General features: G+C 44.0%; 1 protein-coding gene across 3 annotated transcripts in view; it reads right to left on the reverse strand.

Annotated features, from left to right (window-relative positions):
- The window catches only part of NHS (NHS actin remodeling regulator), a 372,824-nt gene extending 356,852 nt beyond the window's left edge, over nucleotides 1–15,972 (reverse strand). For all 3 annotated transcript variants that reach the window (XM_037046284.1, XM_037046286.1, XM_037046283.1), the window contains exon 1: nucleotides 14,761–15,972. In XM_037046284.1, coding sequence (XP_036902179.1) covers nucleotides 14,761–15,316 — 556 coding nt within the window. In that variant the 5' untranslated portion in view covers nucleotides 15,317–15,972. The remainder of the gene's footprint in view (nucleotides 1–14,760) is intronic.
- Between the last annotated feature and the right edge of the window lie 3,155 nt (nucleotides 15,973–19,127).

Raw genomic sequence — 19,127 nt, forward strand, 5'->3', positions numbered from 1 at the left:
ACTTACAAATCACTGTTCCCACCTATTTAGCAATTTGAGTACAAGTCACAAGTTCTTTGTTCCCATGTATTTTTAAATGTTATGTTAGCTTTTTTAAAATATAGTTTATTGATTATACCATTACAGTTGTTCTATTCCCCCCTTCATTCCCCTCCACCCTGCACACCCCTCTCCCACCATTGCCCCCCTTTAGTTTATGACCACATGTCTCAAGTTCTTTAGATTCCATATTTCCCCTACTATTCTTGCCCTCCCCCTATCTATTTTTTACCTACCGTCTATGCTACTTATTTTCTGTACCTTCTCCCCCCTTCTCCTCCTCCCACTCCCATTGCTAACCCTCCATGTGTTCTTCATTTCTATGGTTCTGCTCCTGATCTAGTTGTCCTCTTGGTTTGCTTTTGTTTTAAGTGTGGTTGTTAATGACTGTGAGTTTGCTGTCCTTTCATTGTTCATATTTTTTAACTTCTTTTTCTTAGATAAGTCCCTTTAACATTTCATATAATAAGGGCTTGGTGATGATGAACTCCTTGAATTTGATCTTATCTGAGAAGCACTTTATCTGTCCTTCCATTCTGAATGAAAGCTTTGCTAGATAGAGCAATCTTGGATGTAGGTCTTTGGATTTCATGACTTGGAATACTTCTTTCCAGCTCCTTCTTGCCTGTAAGGTCTCTTTTGAGAAATACGCTGACAGTCTGATGGAAATTCCTTTGTAGGTGACTGTCCCCTTATTCCTTGCTGCTTCTAGGATTCTCTCCTTCATTTTAATCTTGGCTAATGTAATGGTGATGTGCCTTGGTGTGTTCCTTCTTGGGGCCAACTTCTTTGGGACTCTCTGAGCTTCCTGGATTTCCTGGAAGTCTATTTCCTTTGCCAGACTGGGGAAGTTCTCCTTTCTTATATTTTCGAATAAGTTTTCCACTCATATCTGTTTCTTTTCCCCTTCTGGTACCCCTATAATTCGGATGTTGGAACGTTTAAAGATGTCCTGGAGGTTCCTAAGCCTCTCCTCATTTTTTTGAATTCTTGTTTCTTCATTCTTTTCTAGTTGGATGTTTTGTTCTTCCTTCTGGTCCACTCCATTGATCTGAGTCCCAGTTTCCTTTCCATCACTATTGGTTTCCTGTGCATTTACCTTCATTTCAGTTAGTTTAGCCTTCATATGTTCCTCTAATTTGTGGCTAAATTCAACCAGTTCTGTGAGCATCCTGATCACCAGTGTCTTGAATTGTGCATCTGAGAGGTTGGCTCTTTCTTGTTCGTTTAGAGTTATCAGCTCTGGGGCTTTGAGTTCTTCTTGAGCCATATTTTGGACTGTTCATGCCTGTTACGTATGAGGAGGAGAGCCCTAGGTGTTCACCAGGGCCGGGCCAATCAGTCACTGGGTTGTGACGTTGTACGTGGGGACGGGGCCAAAGGAAAGCAATGGCGGGCTTCCTCTGCTGCCTCCCACCGCCACCGCAGACCGCACCGTCTGTCCCACTGCACACGAATGTGCAACCGAGGTCAGCCAGCTACTGGGTTCACCCACTGGGGCCTGCGTGGTCCATCTCACTGCTCACTCCTTTGCTGGTTTATCTGCGAGCGAATGTGTGACCGCAGCCAGCCCACCGCCCCGAGCCCTCACTGGGTCAGCCAGACATGGAGCTGCCTGGGCTCCTAGGGTCGGGGGATCTTTCTTGCCTGTCCCTGCTTCACTGCTGGCTCCACCCCTCTTACCCATCCGGTAGAAGGGTTCTTTGTTGTTGGACTTCCGTATAGTTCAATTTTCTGTTCTTTGGCTGCGTCTTTGTTCTCCAAACCTTTGTTGTATTCAAACTTGGTTGTAGGAGAAGGCACAGTATTTCCACCTATGTCCCCATCTTGGCGGAAGTCCTCTATTTTAGCTTTATCTTAGAAAAACTCCTACTTATAAATTACTTCTGGTGTCTCTGAGGCAAGAGTCTTTTCCTGTTCCAAAACGGACAAGACCAAAGAGAAGAAACTCCACTGTTCCAATTGTCTTGGGAATATTTTTTCTCTCAATATTTTTAAAAATTGTGATATAATTAACATAATAACATTACATTACTTTCAGGTATATAATGTAATGACTTGATATGTGTATATATGATGACATAATCACCACAGTAAGTCTAGTTAATATCCATCACCACACCTAGTTACAGGTTTTTTTTCTTGTGATGAGAACTTTTAAGATCTACTTTCTTAGCAACTTCCAAACATACAATACAAAAAAAAACAAATATACAACACACTGTGATTAACCATAGTCACCATACTGTATATTATGTCCCCAAGACTTACTTATCTTTTAATCGGAAGTCCGTTCCTTTGCAAATCTTATATATGGAACCACTAGTTCGTAGCCTGATCCTACTGAAGAATCCAGACGTTCCTGTGGAAAGATTTTCTTCCATGTTCATATTAATGAAACAGCTCTAGCAGGGACTAGTGGGAAAACACTAGAGTTCAAATATTGCTTTTGTATCTCAAAAAGGTATTATCTATGTAAACTTTAGATAGAATCTAAACTTTGGATTCTAAAGTGAGAGAACTGTTCTTCTCTTAATAGGGATGTGGGTTACATAGGTGCACACAGTTGTTAAAATTTATTGAACTACACACATGTGATCCATACATTTCTCTGTATGGAAAGTATACATTGATTTTTTAATTGTTGTTCAAGTACACAAAAGTTTTCTTTAGAACACCTTTTAAATTTTCCCCAGGCAACAAAATAAGATTAATCAATAAGACACTAGAAGTGCCTATTTCCTCAACATTCAGAAGTGGCTTTACAAAATACATTAGTCCTAGGTGAGAACCCTTCTAGAAGAGCACAACACATTGTAACATGTTTTCCTTTGGAGCAAGTCTGGTAGAGTAAAAGGGGAGGAGGACTTTCCTTCCCTTCTTTTTTGTGCCCTCTGTATAGGTTGAATTGCCTAGTCCTAAACATGAAACAGAAAATATCAACATCTCTTAGTTGGATCCAACCTCTTCTCATTACTTACACAAAACCACTACCACCTCTCACCAGAATAACAGCTAGAGCAATTATCCTACTTGGTCACCCTGCTTCTACCCCTCTCCCACAGTTTCTTCTTGACACCATAGCCAAAGTGATCCTTTTAAACTCTAAGTCAATATCGTGATTCCTAGACTTAAAACCCTCTAGTGGGTCTCCACTTGACTCAGAGCAAACGGCAAAGTCCTCACAAAGGTCTTCTAGACTCTACATAAGCTACCCTGCCCCCAACCTTCCTGACCTTCTGTCCTAGTCTCCTCCTTGCTCACTCTGCATCCACCATATTGGCCTCCTTACCATCATCTACCACACCAAGATTCTTTCACTTCAGGGCCTTTAAACTAGTTCTGGTTCCTTCTGCTGGAACACTCTTCCTCAAGCTATCAACATCTTTAACTTCCTCACCTCTTTCCAATCTTCACTAAAACTCTGCTTCCTCAATGAGGTATACCTGACCACCCCATTTAAAAATGGTAACCCCACTCCGATCCTCTGAATTGCCCCCACCCTGCTCTAGTTTCTTTTTGCCCATAAATTACCACCTCCCAACAAGTTCTGTAATCTCTTTTTTTAAATTCTTGTTCAAGTACAGTTTTCTGTCTTATATTCCCAGCCTAATCTCTTTGAATTATGTCTAATTCTTTTTTAAAATCATGTTTTTTAAAGTTTTTTTAAAGATTTTATTTATTTATCTTTAGAGGGGAAGGGAAGGAGAGAGGGAGAGAAATATCAGTGTATGGTTGCCTCTCATGCGTCCCCTGCTGGGAACTAGCCTACAAGCCAGGAATGTGCCCTGACTGAGAATCGAACCGCGATCCTTTGGTTCAAAGGCCCGCACTCAATCCACTGACCTACACCAGCCAGGGTTGAATTGTGTCTAATTCTGTTAAACCTCTGAATTATGTTTGTTGTTTATGGTTTATCTTTCTCCACTGTAAGCTCTTTTTTTTACTTTTTGTTTACTGATGAAATCCAAGTGCCTAAAATAGTTCATGGCATAAAATAAATGAATGAATCTGGATGATATGATTATTGATCAATATTTTTATTTCTATACATCTTCACATAACAAAAAGAGGTCACAAAGAACATAGAAATCTTAATAGTCCTCTGACCATGCACAGATATAGCATTGCTTGGTCAACTGTCTCTTTCCCCCTCACCCAACATTTCACAGATTCAGGCACAGGTTTTCACCTACTCGGAAAAAATTAGCATATGCTTCCCACTCTGCATGATCCAATCACAGTACCAATAAAATAACATCCAATAATTACCAGGGCTCACCATGGGTTAGGCACAGTTCTCAGTGCCTATGTACCTTGACTCCTTCAGTCCTGTCAACAACCTGATGCAGTATATACTGTTTTCATCAGCATCCCAAAGGAAAATAAATGTTTAGTAAATTCTCCAAAGTCATACAGCTTTGAATAGGTGGAGCCAGAATTTGAGCCCCTGCTGCCTAACTTCAGAATCCATGCTCTCAACCACATACTCATTTCTCAATAATAAAATAAACATGACACTTGCCAACCTTACTCAAACTGAGCCTAAGCAAACTCCAAAGGTCAAGAATTCCAAGCCTTTCCTTAAGAATCAAGGACATAAGGTTCCCACCAGGTATCATAAAAGAAAGGATGAGCATTCTGATTCTCTGCCTTTTACAAACCACACACTTTGGACTTAGAGAAATGGACTCTGACCCAGAAGGCTCCCTTGAAGTCCAACACTGCAGTCCTTCTATGGCTGAAACAGCAAAACAGAGTCTGCAAAATAAACTTTTTATCCATTACATACAAGAAAATTTAAATGGCCCCATCTGATGGCTATGAGTCCAGTTTGAGCCAGACTAATCTCACTTCCCTTTTGAGTAGCATTATTAGGCTGGGAGATTAAAGAAATACTACAGATATATGGTATCTTGATTTCAGTAAACCTTTGACAGTCACTTAGGATGATAGATCTTGTGGGCAAGGTGGAGAAATGTGGTTTGCATGGGACAGTGGGGGGATCATTTGTGACTACTGCAACAATGGTACCCAATGAATGTTGACTAATAGATGTCAACTTGGAGAGATGTTGCTAGTACTCCCTGCCAATGGCATCTGGATTTCAGTCCATTTGAACAACAGTTTTATCAAAAATGTGAGTGATGGTCTAGAATCATGTTTATGATGTCTGCAGAGAGTAAAATGCTGTGGGCAGTAGCTGACACATTAAATCAAGATTTTAAATCATCACCACTGACTGGAAGTGAAAAAGCAAAACAAACAAGATTCAATTTAACAGAGACAACAGGGGAGTCTTGTAAAATTTAAATTCAAAATAACAACTGCACCAATGGAATAGAAGAAACCTCATGTAAAATAACTGCCACTATAAAGGAAAGAACTTTGTTGGGCCATAAGAACAATAATGAGTATTTTGCAATAGTTAAAACAACAAGGGCCACTTTAGTCCTAGTGGGGCATGCACATGAAGAAAGGAATGAGTCCATTCATGCTCTGCACCTTTGGGAGAGGGTAACCAGTGTGAGAGGGGACAAGAAATTTGACATTAAGGGGTCTGGTTGAATGAACTGAAGTTGTTTTACCTGGGATAAAGAAAGCTTAATAGATAAATGTCCCCACACATTAGCAGGGACCATACAGCAACCTCTAGCCACTTAAAAGATGTCCTGGATAAGAGATTGTAGGCAGATTCTACGTGGCTCCAGATACCAGAAATAGGACTAAAAGGATGGAATTACAAAAAGACAGATTTAGTCTCAGTGTAGATAAGGATTGTTTGAGAACAGGAACTATCCAGTAATAAAGTCGGGGTGGGGGTGGCCACTTCCCCTTCCAGGAGCCTCAGAGAACATGTAAACCAGATGGGTTGTCATTTGTGACATTTTTAAAAAGGGTCCTACCTTGGATGGGAGATTGGATTCAATGGGTGCTAAGGACTTTGCCAACTCTACCATCCCAAGATTCTCTAACTCTTATTAAATTCATTTTATTCTTGGTTAATTTCACTTGGAAGGCCTTAATTACTTCATAATAAATTAATTTTTCAGCATATGGATGCCCAAGTCCATATGGATGTCCAGGTCCTCAGATTCCTGTTTCAGTACACTCAAACCTTCTCATGTTCGTTAGTGGATTGAGGAATGGGCTTTAATGTCAGGAACAAAAATCTGTCATGTCTGCCTTAGTCATTCAAAAAGATGAGCTAGACAGGGCCGTTGTCCTTTGCGGGTTTGCAGTCTGTTAGGAAGGCTCTCCAAAACACTGTCTCAATAAATTTAGACCTTATAGTGACAGCCTTACATTCAGAAACCATTCCAACCTCATTGTTTTTATTTTCATTTATTATCAAGATGTTATTCATGAGGAATTCTTGATGCAAAAAGAACTTCCAGAAAATTTTTTATTGATGATTTGTTCCAGGCATTCTCTTCCCATGCTTGTTAATAGTGTCCCACCGAATCTTGTGTTCCACTATTTTAATGGAATAAAAATAATTTAGCCCTGGCTGGTGTGGCTCAGTGGATTGAGCACCAGCCAGCAAACCCAAAGGTTACTGGTTCAATTCCCAATCAGGGTACATACCTGGGTTGCAAACCAGCTCCCCAGTAGAGGGCACATGAGAGGCAACCACACATTGATGTTTCTCTCCCTCTCTTTTTCCCTCCCTTCCCCTCTATCTGAAAATAAATAAATAAAATCTTTAAAAAATAATTTAAACTGAACTGTCAAAATAAAAGTCCAACTACATTTGAAATCACCTTTGTCTATAAAATTATAAAGCATCATATGAAGTCAATGGATCCTTAACACTCTTGGGAAAATGTGGGACAATAGGAGAAATTTCATACATCATGGCAATTTAAAGGTAATGCCCATTAAAGGTAGACTAGAAGCTTTGAGGCTAAAGACATTTCTGAGAGCTTATGTGGAATTTACACTTTCCTGATGGCATTGTGTGGGGCAGGTCTCCACAAACAGAAAGAAAGAAATCTTTATTGTTACCATCTTAGCAATATCAGCCAAACAGAATCTCAAGGATTTCCTAGGTAAAGTAGTTCAGTAGTTTTGATTTAAAAGCCCAATCCAGTACAATAAGAAGTCTAGAAAGAAATACGTTGTTGTTACTGGATATCAGAATATTACAACCATGAATTATTAACCTTTGAAAGATTGCTTTTTTCTCAAGTTGTTCTGTGATGGGTTTAAAAGCAGCTTTCAATAGAGCTGTTAGGATCTCATAATGCCCCAAAGAAACCTGCTGAATAGAGACAGAAGGAAAAGAAACATAACCACAGTAACTGAAACATCAAAAGAATACCACATTAACCAGTCTGCAAAGGGTTTTTGCATGTGTAAGAATGAACAGAATGGGAAGGAAAAGGATCAACCTTCCAAAAGCAGAATGAACCCATGATTAGCATTACCATACCAATGCAAAATGATCATTCCACCCAAAGTGTGACTTCCTAGTTTCTTTCCAGGTTTAGTGGTTTCTATGTCTGCTTAGGCTGAAATTGTGCTTCTCAAACAGGGAACCTTGGATCTCCCAGGGCTGTCACTGACCCAATTCCACAGGATGATAAACAGTACTCTATATAAGGCTGGTCAATGGACCATTGAGGAACTAAGGTGGTGTGTCTTCATCATCTTAAACTTGAGTTCTTTCCATGCCCCCCCCCACACCTCTGAATCACTAAAGGTCTCTTCTAAATGGTAGTAAGTTATTTCCAGATCCACCCACTCCCTATACATCACCTGGGAGTGGCCAGGCATGTGGCTAATATAATAATCCTGGGTGAAAGACTTTGAGGAAAAAGAGTGAAAAACATCACCTCTACCATACTCCTGGCCCTAGGTCTTTACCTGCATACTTCAAAGATTAAACACATTGTTTTGATCTAGGTTCCCCTAGACTCTTTGAGTGCAAATTCAATCACAAGTAGTTTATGTGGGAGGTGCCCCCAGGAACCACCCATAGGTGAGTGAGAAAGTGAGATGGAGAAAAGAAGGCAGAGAATATATGGTGCATTATTAAATAAGCTACTAGAGCTTATTTGTGGGCAACTAGAGCTCAGACCTACTGGAGAACTCTTGAGAGATGGTATAGAACACACCTCAGAGATCTCTCATCCAAGGGGCAAAGAAGCTGGGATGTTCATCCATCAATACCCTGTCTATCACTGGTTGAGTGCTGCTTCAGGAGCACTAACTCACTGGGCTTTCAGCTTTGCCTGTAGACACAGCTAGGCATGGTCCATTAGCGAGAGGGGGGAAAGCCCTAGGCAGAGTTCTAGGAGTTTGCAGTAAGCAGCTTTCAGTATGAGAGGTGAGGGCTGATGTAATATAGACAGAGCACCAACACCACTGGCTGTTCAGAAGAGAAAAGCTAAGATAAAGGCTAGCACAGAGTTCCAGAAAACTTGTAGGTGGGGAGGTGATGGACAAGGAATCAGGTTCCACTTCACAGAGAAGATGATGATATGCCAGCTAAGTATCAAAGAATGACCCTGTAGAAATTAGGCAGTGAAATGTTCCATAAGGAAAGCACAGAATATACATAGGCATGAAGAATGAGAAAGCCTGGCAAGTTGGGGAATAGCCAGTAGTTCAGTGTGACTTGACTGAAGTAGAAAATTAAGGAGGCAGGGAGGGTCAATGAGTAGAAAAGCAAGAGATAAAGTGATTCCTCTGGGTTTGTGCAGCAATGCATAAAAGAAAAGCCTACTGCTTGCAAACAACACTGTAGGCTCAGACCTGGACCCTGATTCTAGGCTCCAGCACTTTCTAGCTGTTGCTACCTGGAGCAAGTCGCTAACCCTCAGTAAAGTGGGAAGATAACTGTATCTCTCTCATAGAGTTATTGTGAAGATTAAATAAGGTAATTCATATAAAGATCTAGCACAGGACCTGACATATAGAACTCAATCAATGTTAGCTATAAATAAAATCAATCCACTCAATAGATGATAAAAGTGTCACTGTAGTGCAATGAAGAAATGATGGTCATTAGATAAGTGGCAATGGATCACTTGTGTATCCATATGGAAAAATAATTAAGCTTGACCCTTACCTCACACCATTTGCAAATATCAATTCCATATGAATCGCAAACCTAAATCACAAAGACAAAACAAAGAACTTCTGGAACATAGGAGAATATCTTCATGATCTTGAGGTCAGTGAAGAATTTAAGAACAAACAGAACAGACCACAAATAAACACTAATCATAAAGAAAAAGATTGATAAGCTGGAGTACATATAAAAAATAAGAACTTCTCACCAAAAGACAACATTGTGAGTGAAAAGGCAAACAGAGTGAGAGAAGGTATTTGCAATTCCTATAGCTACAAATGGCCCATATCCACAATATTTAAAGAACTCCTACAAAACAATAAAAAATATGAAAAACCTTATCAGAAAATGAGCAAAGGCTCTGAATAGGTAATTCACAAAAAAATATCCATATGGTCAAAAAATATATATGAAAAGGTGCTCAATCTCCCAAACTATCAGATAAATTCCAATTAAAACCACAATGAAATATTTATTACCTATCCACCAGAGTAGCTACAATTCAAAAGATGATAACAGTGTTGTGAGAATGTGGAGCAACTGGAACTTTCATGTACTTCTGGGAGTGTAAATTTGTACAACTAGTTTAGAAAACTGTTAGGCAATAGCTACTAAAGCCATACATCCATCCCCTTTGATACAAAAATTCTACTTTTAGATATATACCAAAGAATTGTGTGTACATAAGCTCATCAAAAGGCAAATAAAAAATGTTTGTGGCAATAGCCCTAAACTACAAACAACCCAAATGGCCATCATCAGGAGAATGCATCAACCAATTGTGGTATATGCACACAATGAAATTGTATTCAGCAATGAGAATGAACAATCTACTGTAACAACATGAAAGAATCTTTGTTTTAAAGATTTTATTTCTTTATTTTTAGAGAGAGGGGAAGGGAAGGAGAAAGGGAGAGAAATATCAGTGTGTAGTTGCCTCTCATGTGCCCCCTACTGGAGACCTGGCCCACAGCCCAGGCATGTGCCCTGACTGGGAATCGAACCAGCACCCCTTTGGCTCACAGGCTGGCACTCAATCCACTGAGCCACAATGGCCAGGGCCAACATGGAAGAATCTTGCAAACATAATGTTTGGTGAACATCAAAAAGGTATATACTCTATGACTCCCCTTACATAAAATTCAAAAATAGGAAAATCTAACTGGTGGATGTGGATGTCAATATAGTGTTTACCTTTGGGAAGGGAGACAGCGACTGGTAAAGGGCCTGAGGGTGGGAATGTTTCAGGATACAGTAATGTTTTTACTTCTTGATCTGGATGACGGTTATATGAGTTGTTTACTTTGTGAAAATCAACCAAGCTGTACATTTATGATTTGTATACTTTTCTGTAGGAATATTCAACTTTAATATAAATTTTAGTTTAAAACTTAATAACTAAATATAATTAATTAACTGCAACCGAAAAGCCAATGACATCTAAGAATGAACAGTTTGGGGTTTAGGCCAATGAAGGAATTCCAAAATGTCAGGTTTTAGTGACTGAAAAGATGGACTGGCTTCAAATTTATGACCATAAATTTCAGAAGGTTCTCAACACAGCCAGGTAATTCCCTCACACTTCCTTACTGCATCCATGTTCCCTCCCTGAGACAACATTAACACCTTACCTTCTTTTCCTCAAATTACCAATACCCTCTCAGTTGATGACCTCACCAGGTACTTCACAGAAAAAATAGATATAATTGTATAAGAAAACTGCATCTTACCACCATCGATTCACCAGCCTACCTGCCTGTCTGCCCATACCCTCTATCTTCCCTCCAGTACTATGGATGGAAGGGTGCTTCGATCCCTTCCCCGCTCAGCTTCTCAAGTTCTTCCATAATTACACAGTTCTTTCTCCAGCATCATTAATTTCCCCCTCTATGGAATCTAAATGTGTCTCTACATCAATACTTTTTAAGAAAAATCTCCCTTGATCTTGTATTCCCCCTCCATCTACTGTTCCATTTCTCCACTGTCCTTCAGAGTAAACTCATAAGAGTCATCTCTAGTTGCTGTCTCCTCTTCCACCCACCCTGTTTTCTCTCCATTCCCTCTTAGTTGGCCTTCATATCCACCCCTCCTCTTAAATGGCCCCTATCAGGGCCATTCATTGCTAACAAGTTACCAAACTGAACAGTCTTCTCTCAGTGTTCACCTTACTCTTGGAACCATCTGACCAAATTGATTTCTCCATTCTTGAAACACCTTCTCCTGGCTTCCCTCAGACCATACTCTCCCAATTTTCCTTGTAGCTTACTGGCTGTTGTTTGTCAGTCTTTTTTCTCTACTAAATTTCTGAAGTTGGACTGCCATAATCAAAGTTCTGGCTCCCTTTTCTTCACTTACCTTTGTTGTTCCTAGCTCCTAGGATTTGCATACCATCTCTATGCTTCTGTCTCCCATTTACCTCTGCAGCCTGGGCCTCTCGAGTTGTGAACTCACACATCTAATGGTCTATGCCTCAACCTAACACGGTGCAAGTAGAAAACTGTTGATTCTATCTTCCCACAATAAAATACCCACTCTTCTACTAGATGTACCCATTTCTGGAAATAGTACTTCTTTCTACAAGTTGTTTAAATTAAAAACAAAAACAAAAACAAACTAGTAATCATCCATAGACATTTCTTTTCTTCTCACAGTATGTACCCAATCCAATAAGTATATATTGTCAATTCTATTTCCAAAATGAATTCAGAATCCCACCACTTCTCACTGTCTGCATAGCTACCTCCCTAGTCCTAGCCATCATCATGACTCACACTGTGTAACTGGTTTACCAGCCTCCAGCCTTGTCTCCAAAGTGACTCTACTAAAGTATATGTCAGATCATTATCACCCCTGCAAACTGCTCCAGTCTGTCTCAGGGGAATGGGAAGCAACTGTCCAAGGATGAAGCAACACAGAAGACTGCATGGAGCATGGTGATCCTAGTGGAAAGGCTATACAGGGGATATGTAGGCACCCAGACACCTTCGAAGGGAGAAGAAAGGCAATGTGGGTCACTCCTTTTGAAACTCTCCTAGGCCCTGAGGAATACTAAAGGGAGATGCATGATGTAGTAGATACCACTGGTACTCTACCTATAGCCCCTCCTCACAGGACCCCTGCAGACATTCCTGTATAAACCCTAGGCTTTTTGCATCTCTCTACCTGGCCTGGGACCATGCTGAGCCCTAACATAGGGTAGGCCCCCTCTGTGAGCCAGGGAATTCATACTCCAGGTCCTAGTTTCCATCAGTGGTGGAAGTTGGTGGATAAATACTCCAGTTTCCGCACTCCTCAGAGGAACATTTCTGAGGAGTGTGCTGAATTGAACCCAGGCTGCCCACAGTGGTATCCAAACTCACACTGTGCGTGAACTTTCCTCCCTGTGGTGTTCCACTTCTGTATTCCCTCCCTGTGCTTCCTGGGATGCCTCTGAAACAAACCACTTACACAGAAACCCTTGCCTCTGCCTCTACATTCTGTGAAAACCCCAACTAAGACACATACTCTTGTGCCTTTCCTTCCAAAAGTAATGCCTTCCATCAAATCAAGCAAGAACAATGACATCCTAAATTCATATGGACAAAAAAAAGAGGGAGGTCTGGACCCGAAGTGTAGAGACAACATTACAGAAAAATTTTAAAAATAGATTTTAAAGTCCATCCCTGGACTTATTCATTGATGTATAAATACACAGAGAATATATCCATCATCAACTGTATGCACACATTAAGGATTTTCTTTTTTTCTCCATTAGCCATTAGTTTGTACTCCAAACAGTTAAAAGGACTTGAAAGGACTGTCAAATTCCATGTACATAAAGTGCTCACTGCTGTCTCTAAAGAAAGAGGGGAGAAAGAGGGGAAAAGAGGACACAATCTGCTCCAGCACTGAGTTTCACTTGTGCGAAATCTAATTTAAAGAGCGGTGTGTGTGCCTGACACACACGCGCGAGCGCGCGCGCGCGCGCGCGCACACACACACACACACACACACACACACACACACACACACACACACGGGAAATGTATGCACCACTCAACAGTCTGCAAAACTTCCCTCCAGTTCTTTTGAAGTGAAATCACCACTCACCCCAACCGCACTCCCCAGATATCAGCGCTGTTGAAAGTGAAGGGCCTGTCCCTGCTGTGTGGTTTAAGGTTAAAAAAAAAAAAAAGAAGGCAGGATTAAAGCGCTCATTTCAAGTCCCAAAAGTAAAATACGACTTGGCCTACGGCAGTCCTAATTCTTTCCAGAACTCATCCCCGGAATTGCCCTTTTAAACAACCAGTCATTAACCCAACTCGGGCTCTTTTATAGCTGCGAAAACCGATCGCGCACATCATTTATTCATTACGGTTATTACTGTTGTTATTGCAGAAAAGCAGCGAATTCCCGGGGCGGGGTTCAAAGGGTTTTTTTCCTTTTTTTTTGAGTGGGGGCAATGAGCGAGCTGGGTTGCAGGGCAGATTCCCGGAAAGGACGCCACGAGAGCGCCCCCGCCCCGCGCGCTCCGGGCCACCGCGCACCCGCGCAGCTGCTGCAGCAACGGGGAAGCTTCTTATGTAAGTCAGAGCCGCTGACATCACCTTCGCCGGAGCCGTCGCAGCTGAACTAGGCACCAAACGACCGGAGCGACGGCCTAGTGCCCCCGCCCACCTTTGGCTCATTCCTAAAGGATTCTGCCGCGCTCTGATTTCACCTACGGTACGCCAGGGGACCCTCCCGAGCGTCTCTCAGACAGCAAAAGACACCGAATGACATTTATTGGGAGCCCTGGGGTGTCGCAAGAGTGAAGTTAATGGGCAACAAAGATGCTCAGGGGTCTTCCATATGCGGGTGGATTTGGGAGACAGTACGAGGTGGGAACGCCTCTGAGATCCTCAGAGGACAGAAGGCACCAAGAGCTATTTAGTGGGAACCCTGGGCTTGCTCAGAGCAAAAAAGATGTCCAGTGATCTCCCCAGGGCCCTGGACGCTCCTCCCTCCACGCCCCTCCTCGAGGCCCCTCTGGGCCACAAGGTTGGGGCAGAGCTCTTAGAAGAGTTCACTGTAGGAGGCAAGCGTCGCCTTACTAGTCACCCAAGAGCAGAAGGTACAAGTTCGGGGCTCTGCACAGCCCCTCAGGTCACGGTAAGAGTAACAAAACTGCCACAGCGAAGCAGAAGCCCTAAAAAGACACTCACTACTTCTTGAGCCCCCAATCACGAGTGAGGGGGGTCGAACTATAGGGCTCAGAGCTGGGCTGCTGGAAACCACAGAAGTTGCACCAAACCCCTCTCACCCCCACAGAGGGAAGGGGGGAATAGGGAAAGTGAGCCCCACAGGTGAATGACAGACCCCTCTGCCTCCTGTGCCCCCTCTACGCTCCTTTTCAGGCCACAGCTGCCTGCGAGTTCCGAGGCCACCCCTTTAACTTTCTCCCCTCCACGTTTGCATCCTCGCCTAAGGGTCCAGTTGGAACTCTCAGCACTGGGAGGATTGGGGTGGGTCCCAGGGGAAGGGAGGGGTGGGGAAGCAAGGGTAAGTTGCAAGCTGCAGTGGGCGCGGCGCCGCTGGGCTGGGATTGCGGCGACCGGGGAGGGCTGAGGGTGCGGCGCAGAAGCGGAGCGCTTGGGAGGGCGGCTTGGATACTGGATACTCACGCACTGCCTCCTGCTTGGGGTCCAGCGTGCCGAGAACGCGCTGCACGCCGCCGAGCTTGCCCTGCAGCGCCCAGACCCGGTGGTGGGTCAGCTGGATGTCGCTCTCGAGCTCCTGGAACAGACTGCACGCGTGCCGGGCCACGTCCGAGAGCTGCCGTAGGACACGAGCCAGCGCGGCGTTGCTGACCGCGCACAGGTCCAGCATGAGCAGCACTGCCGCAGCAGCCGCCGAGGACGCCTCGCCAGCCGCGGACACCACCTCTGGGACCCCTGCCGCGCTCTCCTCGCCTGCCGCGGGAGCCTCTCCGTGTTGTGGCTGCGCCTGATCGGTCGGAGCGGGCAAAGGCGGCGGCGGCCCAGGAGGCGCAGGAGGCGCACGGAGCGCACGGAGAGGATCCTCGGGCCCCGTCTCCACGGCCTCGGCCCGTTGGCTGGGTGGCTGCAGGGGTGGCGGCGGTTCTGTTGTGCCTCCGTTCGTGTCCTCTGCCGGGCCAGGCGGCGGGCGCCGCTGCCGGCACAGCCACTGCGGCTCCACGATCCGCTTGGCGAAAGGCATCCCGCGCAGCCGGGCCGCGACTTTCTGGTTTCCTCAAAGCGCCCCTAGCTGGCTGGGAACCGGGCGCGCCCACCTGGGTGGACAGCGGGCAGAAGTCGGGCAAAGGCGCGCTGGGGCACTCCGGATACGCAAGGGTCTCTTCCGTTCACCTGGCCTCCTCCTCGTCCCCGCCCTACCCCTAGGAAATCAGTCTTCCTGGTCCTCCTTCGGGTGCACGGTTTCCCGAGGAAGATGAGAAGCACGGGGCACAGAAATCGTGGGGTGCGCCTGGGCTCTGCTCACTTGCTTCCAACCCAGGTCGGCTGGCTCAGCTCCATCATTCCAGCGCTCGCCGCAGCCGCCCTGGCCGCTGCCGCCGCCGCCGCCGCCTATATAAATGGGCGTGTGTGTGTGTGTGTGAGTGTGTGTGTGTGTGTGTGTGTGTGTGCGTGCGTGAGTGTCTGGGTGGGTGGATGTGAGTGTGTGCGCGCGCCTCAGTTTGAAAGTACCCCAGCGAAGGCCTCTCCCCGCGCGCCCTTCGGCCGCTCCGGGGAGCGATTGCACCCAGGCTCTCTCCCTCTCTGGGCCGGGAGGAGGTTTCAGAAAGGCGCTTTGAAAACCCGGAGAGAGGAATCCGCCTCCAGCCCCGGCGCAGGAGGCGGCGCGGGGGCGGCGGGGCCGACGCAGGGAGGGGGGAGGCCAGGGCGAGGGGCGCAGCGCCCTGTGCGGCCGCTGGGAGTCACTGGTGGCCTCACCCTGCGCATTCCGTTGCAAAAACACTTCCTCACATCTAAGGGTCTAGGGCTGAGATTGTCAGCGTGGCGGGGCGGGGAATCCTCGAGTTGGGGTTAGGGGTTTGGGTAGCGAGCGCAGAGGCAGAGGGGTGGGGTATTGGGGATGCAGCAGATCTGGCGTGCTGAAGCAAATTGCTTCTCCGAATTCCAGCCCTGAACAAGTCCTTTGAGTTCTTTGCGGGGAAAATCGGGCTCCCCCTATAAGTGCCCCGGGATCTGTGAGCGTAGTGAGACAGCTGGGGAGGGTGACCGGAGGTAGGCGCACCCCAGCGCGGTCAGAATAGCCAGAATGCTGTTTATACCCGCTTCCCAGGTATCACTCGGCTTCCTGCACTGGGCCAAGTCTCTACAGAATACCATGAATGAGACCCAAACCACCGATGAGCAAATCAGAAAACTGCTTGCAAAACTCATTGACACCTTAGGTGAGATACGCAGTATTACCTTTCTGTCACCCTACTGTGCTGATCATTCACAGAGATTTTAAAGTTCTCCATTAGAGAGATGATTCATAGAGGAAAGTTTTCCCCTTCGGTTAACTGAAGGGTATAATTTCTAAAAAGCCATGCATTTCAATTGCAGCAGGCTAGATGCTGTCAGCCTAAAACTTTTTTTAAAGAGTTTGGGAAATGTTAATAAAATACATGCTTTCATCCCTCCAAAAAGAATACTGTAAAAATATTTTTTTTATTTTAAAGCCACAAGCCAGATCTTGGGAATGCAGCCTTCATTTCATGTGTCTAAAGAGAACATGGAAAAAATGTTTTATGGCAACAATAAAGTCCTCCAGGCCTTCATTGGTGTCTCCTCTCACTTTCCACCTTAGCAGGAGCCTGAACAGGGCCCCACAGTCAGCACTTTGGACTGGCCCACACTTTGGTTATAAAGGTTTCAACAGACCCTTCTCTTATTCTACCTAAAGAAGTAAATTTTTTGGCAAGGGAATGTCCTTGTTCATAAAAAATCCAGGCTGGGGATTTGCAGGTTAAGGGCCATAATGTCTGCAAGGTACACATAAATGGTTCAGTACCAACAACAAGAATAGTAATGATAACAATAATGTGTATGTACAAAGAGAAGGAAAAAAGAAAATATAGCAAAATGTGCTAACTAGTGAGTCTAAGTAAAGGATATATTGGGATTCATCATACATTTGGTTTGGTTTCCCTATAAAAAAAGTGAAAGAAAGAATACTTTGGAAAAGGTTCTTTTAGGAGTTGTTCTTTATCTCACAAATTAAAGAAGCTTAGAGCTTTAAATTTTCAAATTTAACTTGACTTATTTTTTTTACCAGAGGGAAGTGGGCAGTGGGGTAGTGGCAGATAGCTTGACTTTTTCATATGTTCGAAATGCTGAACATGAGTTCTGCTAGGTGGCCAGCCACACATTCCTCCCTAAACTTATTGAGGTAAAGAAAAACAAAGGGTATTAAAGGTATCCAGTTAGCAAGCCTTGTGGAAAGTCTGCCCTGCCTCTCATTCCCCCTTACCCAGCACTGTCCTATTAATAGCATTCAAGGGGCCTAGTGGAGTGGGCCCAGCTGAACCCTGACATGGGCTATGAGTAGTGGTGAATTCTCACTCCTAAAGGAAGTTTCCAGTGATTGGCAAATACCTTCCTAGGCCTGAGGGCCCCTATCCACCCAGAGAGATGATTGAAGGGGAGGGAGAGTCCTCCTCCAGGCCCGGGAGGTGGAGGATTCCAGGGGGTAATTAAGTTCAAGAAAAGGCTACCTTGTTGTCTGCCCTCAAGTGGTCAGCACAGACCCAAGTCAAGATTTCAAAATGATTCAAAGCACAGTTCAGCTATGCAAAAAGGAAAATTAATGACCTGAACTCCTACTCACATGCTAATGAAGCCACTTGGTCTAAAATAAACTTGATTTTTGGCCTCTGGTCTCCTTTGTTCTCACTGTCCCCACCACTATCACCACTTTTGGTAGTCTCCAGTGGGCTAAGTTCACTTTTGTTTTTTTTAAATTTTTGATGACTTCAGAGTCACCAAAAATAAAACTAATACAAATAAACACATACATTGATATGATTGATTGATATTTTCTCAGGCGGCTATAAGATGTGACTAAAGGCACCTTTAAAAATAAGGTGTGATTGTTATTCAAAATAACAATCACAATGTGATTGTTATACATCCACAACGCCATTTTAATAAGAACTGCATGCTAGCTGTGCAAGGGTAGCTTCAGGACAACCTCCTAGCTTCACTGTACTCATTCCCACTTCAAGCCCCTCTTACGTGGCTTGCCCCACCCCCCAACACACACACACACACACACACACACACAAGTATTTTAGTTTGGTTCCTACTTTGTAGAACTGAAATCAAATAATAGCAACCACATGTAATAATGATGGGATGTATGGCTTTTTTCTTTTTTAAATTAAATTATTGGTATAATATCAGTTAATAGCATTATATCATTCAGGTGTACAAAATCTTAATGCCGATGAGTCTTCCACACATCTAGGAGTTGTGCCTTTCTTTTTTGTTGTTTTTTTTTTATTTTTTAATTGATTTTCAAATACAGTTGTCACCATTTTCCCACCACCACTTTCCCAGAGTTGTGCCTTTCTTATTCAAATCCCCAATTGCTCCATTTTACTCTGAATCTTCCCACAAAAAGCTCTGATGACAACAAAGTTGATATCTGAAGCCAGATATTTATATCTACTTACATGTGTTGATCTCTCCTAATCACATACCCCCAAACCCATGTACACATATTTATTACCATGAGCTTATAGCCAAAATAGAAAGGAAAGGCAGCATTGAAAAATTACCCCATTGCCTAATGCCCATCGGTCATTCATGCGGCTCAAAGGCCAGCAGTTTCCCCATAAACTCTAGTGTTCAGTCAGTATAAACCTCATGCCATTGTAAAATGAATGAAATATCCTGTCTGTGTCACCACACCCCATAGTTACACTAGCGCCTGCTGCAGCCCAGTAGGAGAAACGAGGTCTTTGTTGAAGAAAAGAATTGGCATACAAAACGCTGTAAGTTACCTCCATCCTCAGCCT

The sequence above is a fragment of the Sturnira hondurensis genome, unplaced genomic scaffold (genome assembly GCF_014824575.4).
Source record: "Sturnira hondurensis isolate 20B ecotype Veracruz unplaced genomic scaffold, ASM1482457v3 Scaffold0005220, whole genome shotgun sequence".
Classification (NCBI taxonomy): Eukaryota; Metazoa; Chordata; class Mammalia; order Chiroptera; family Phyllostomidae; genus Sturnira; species Sturnira hondurensis.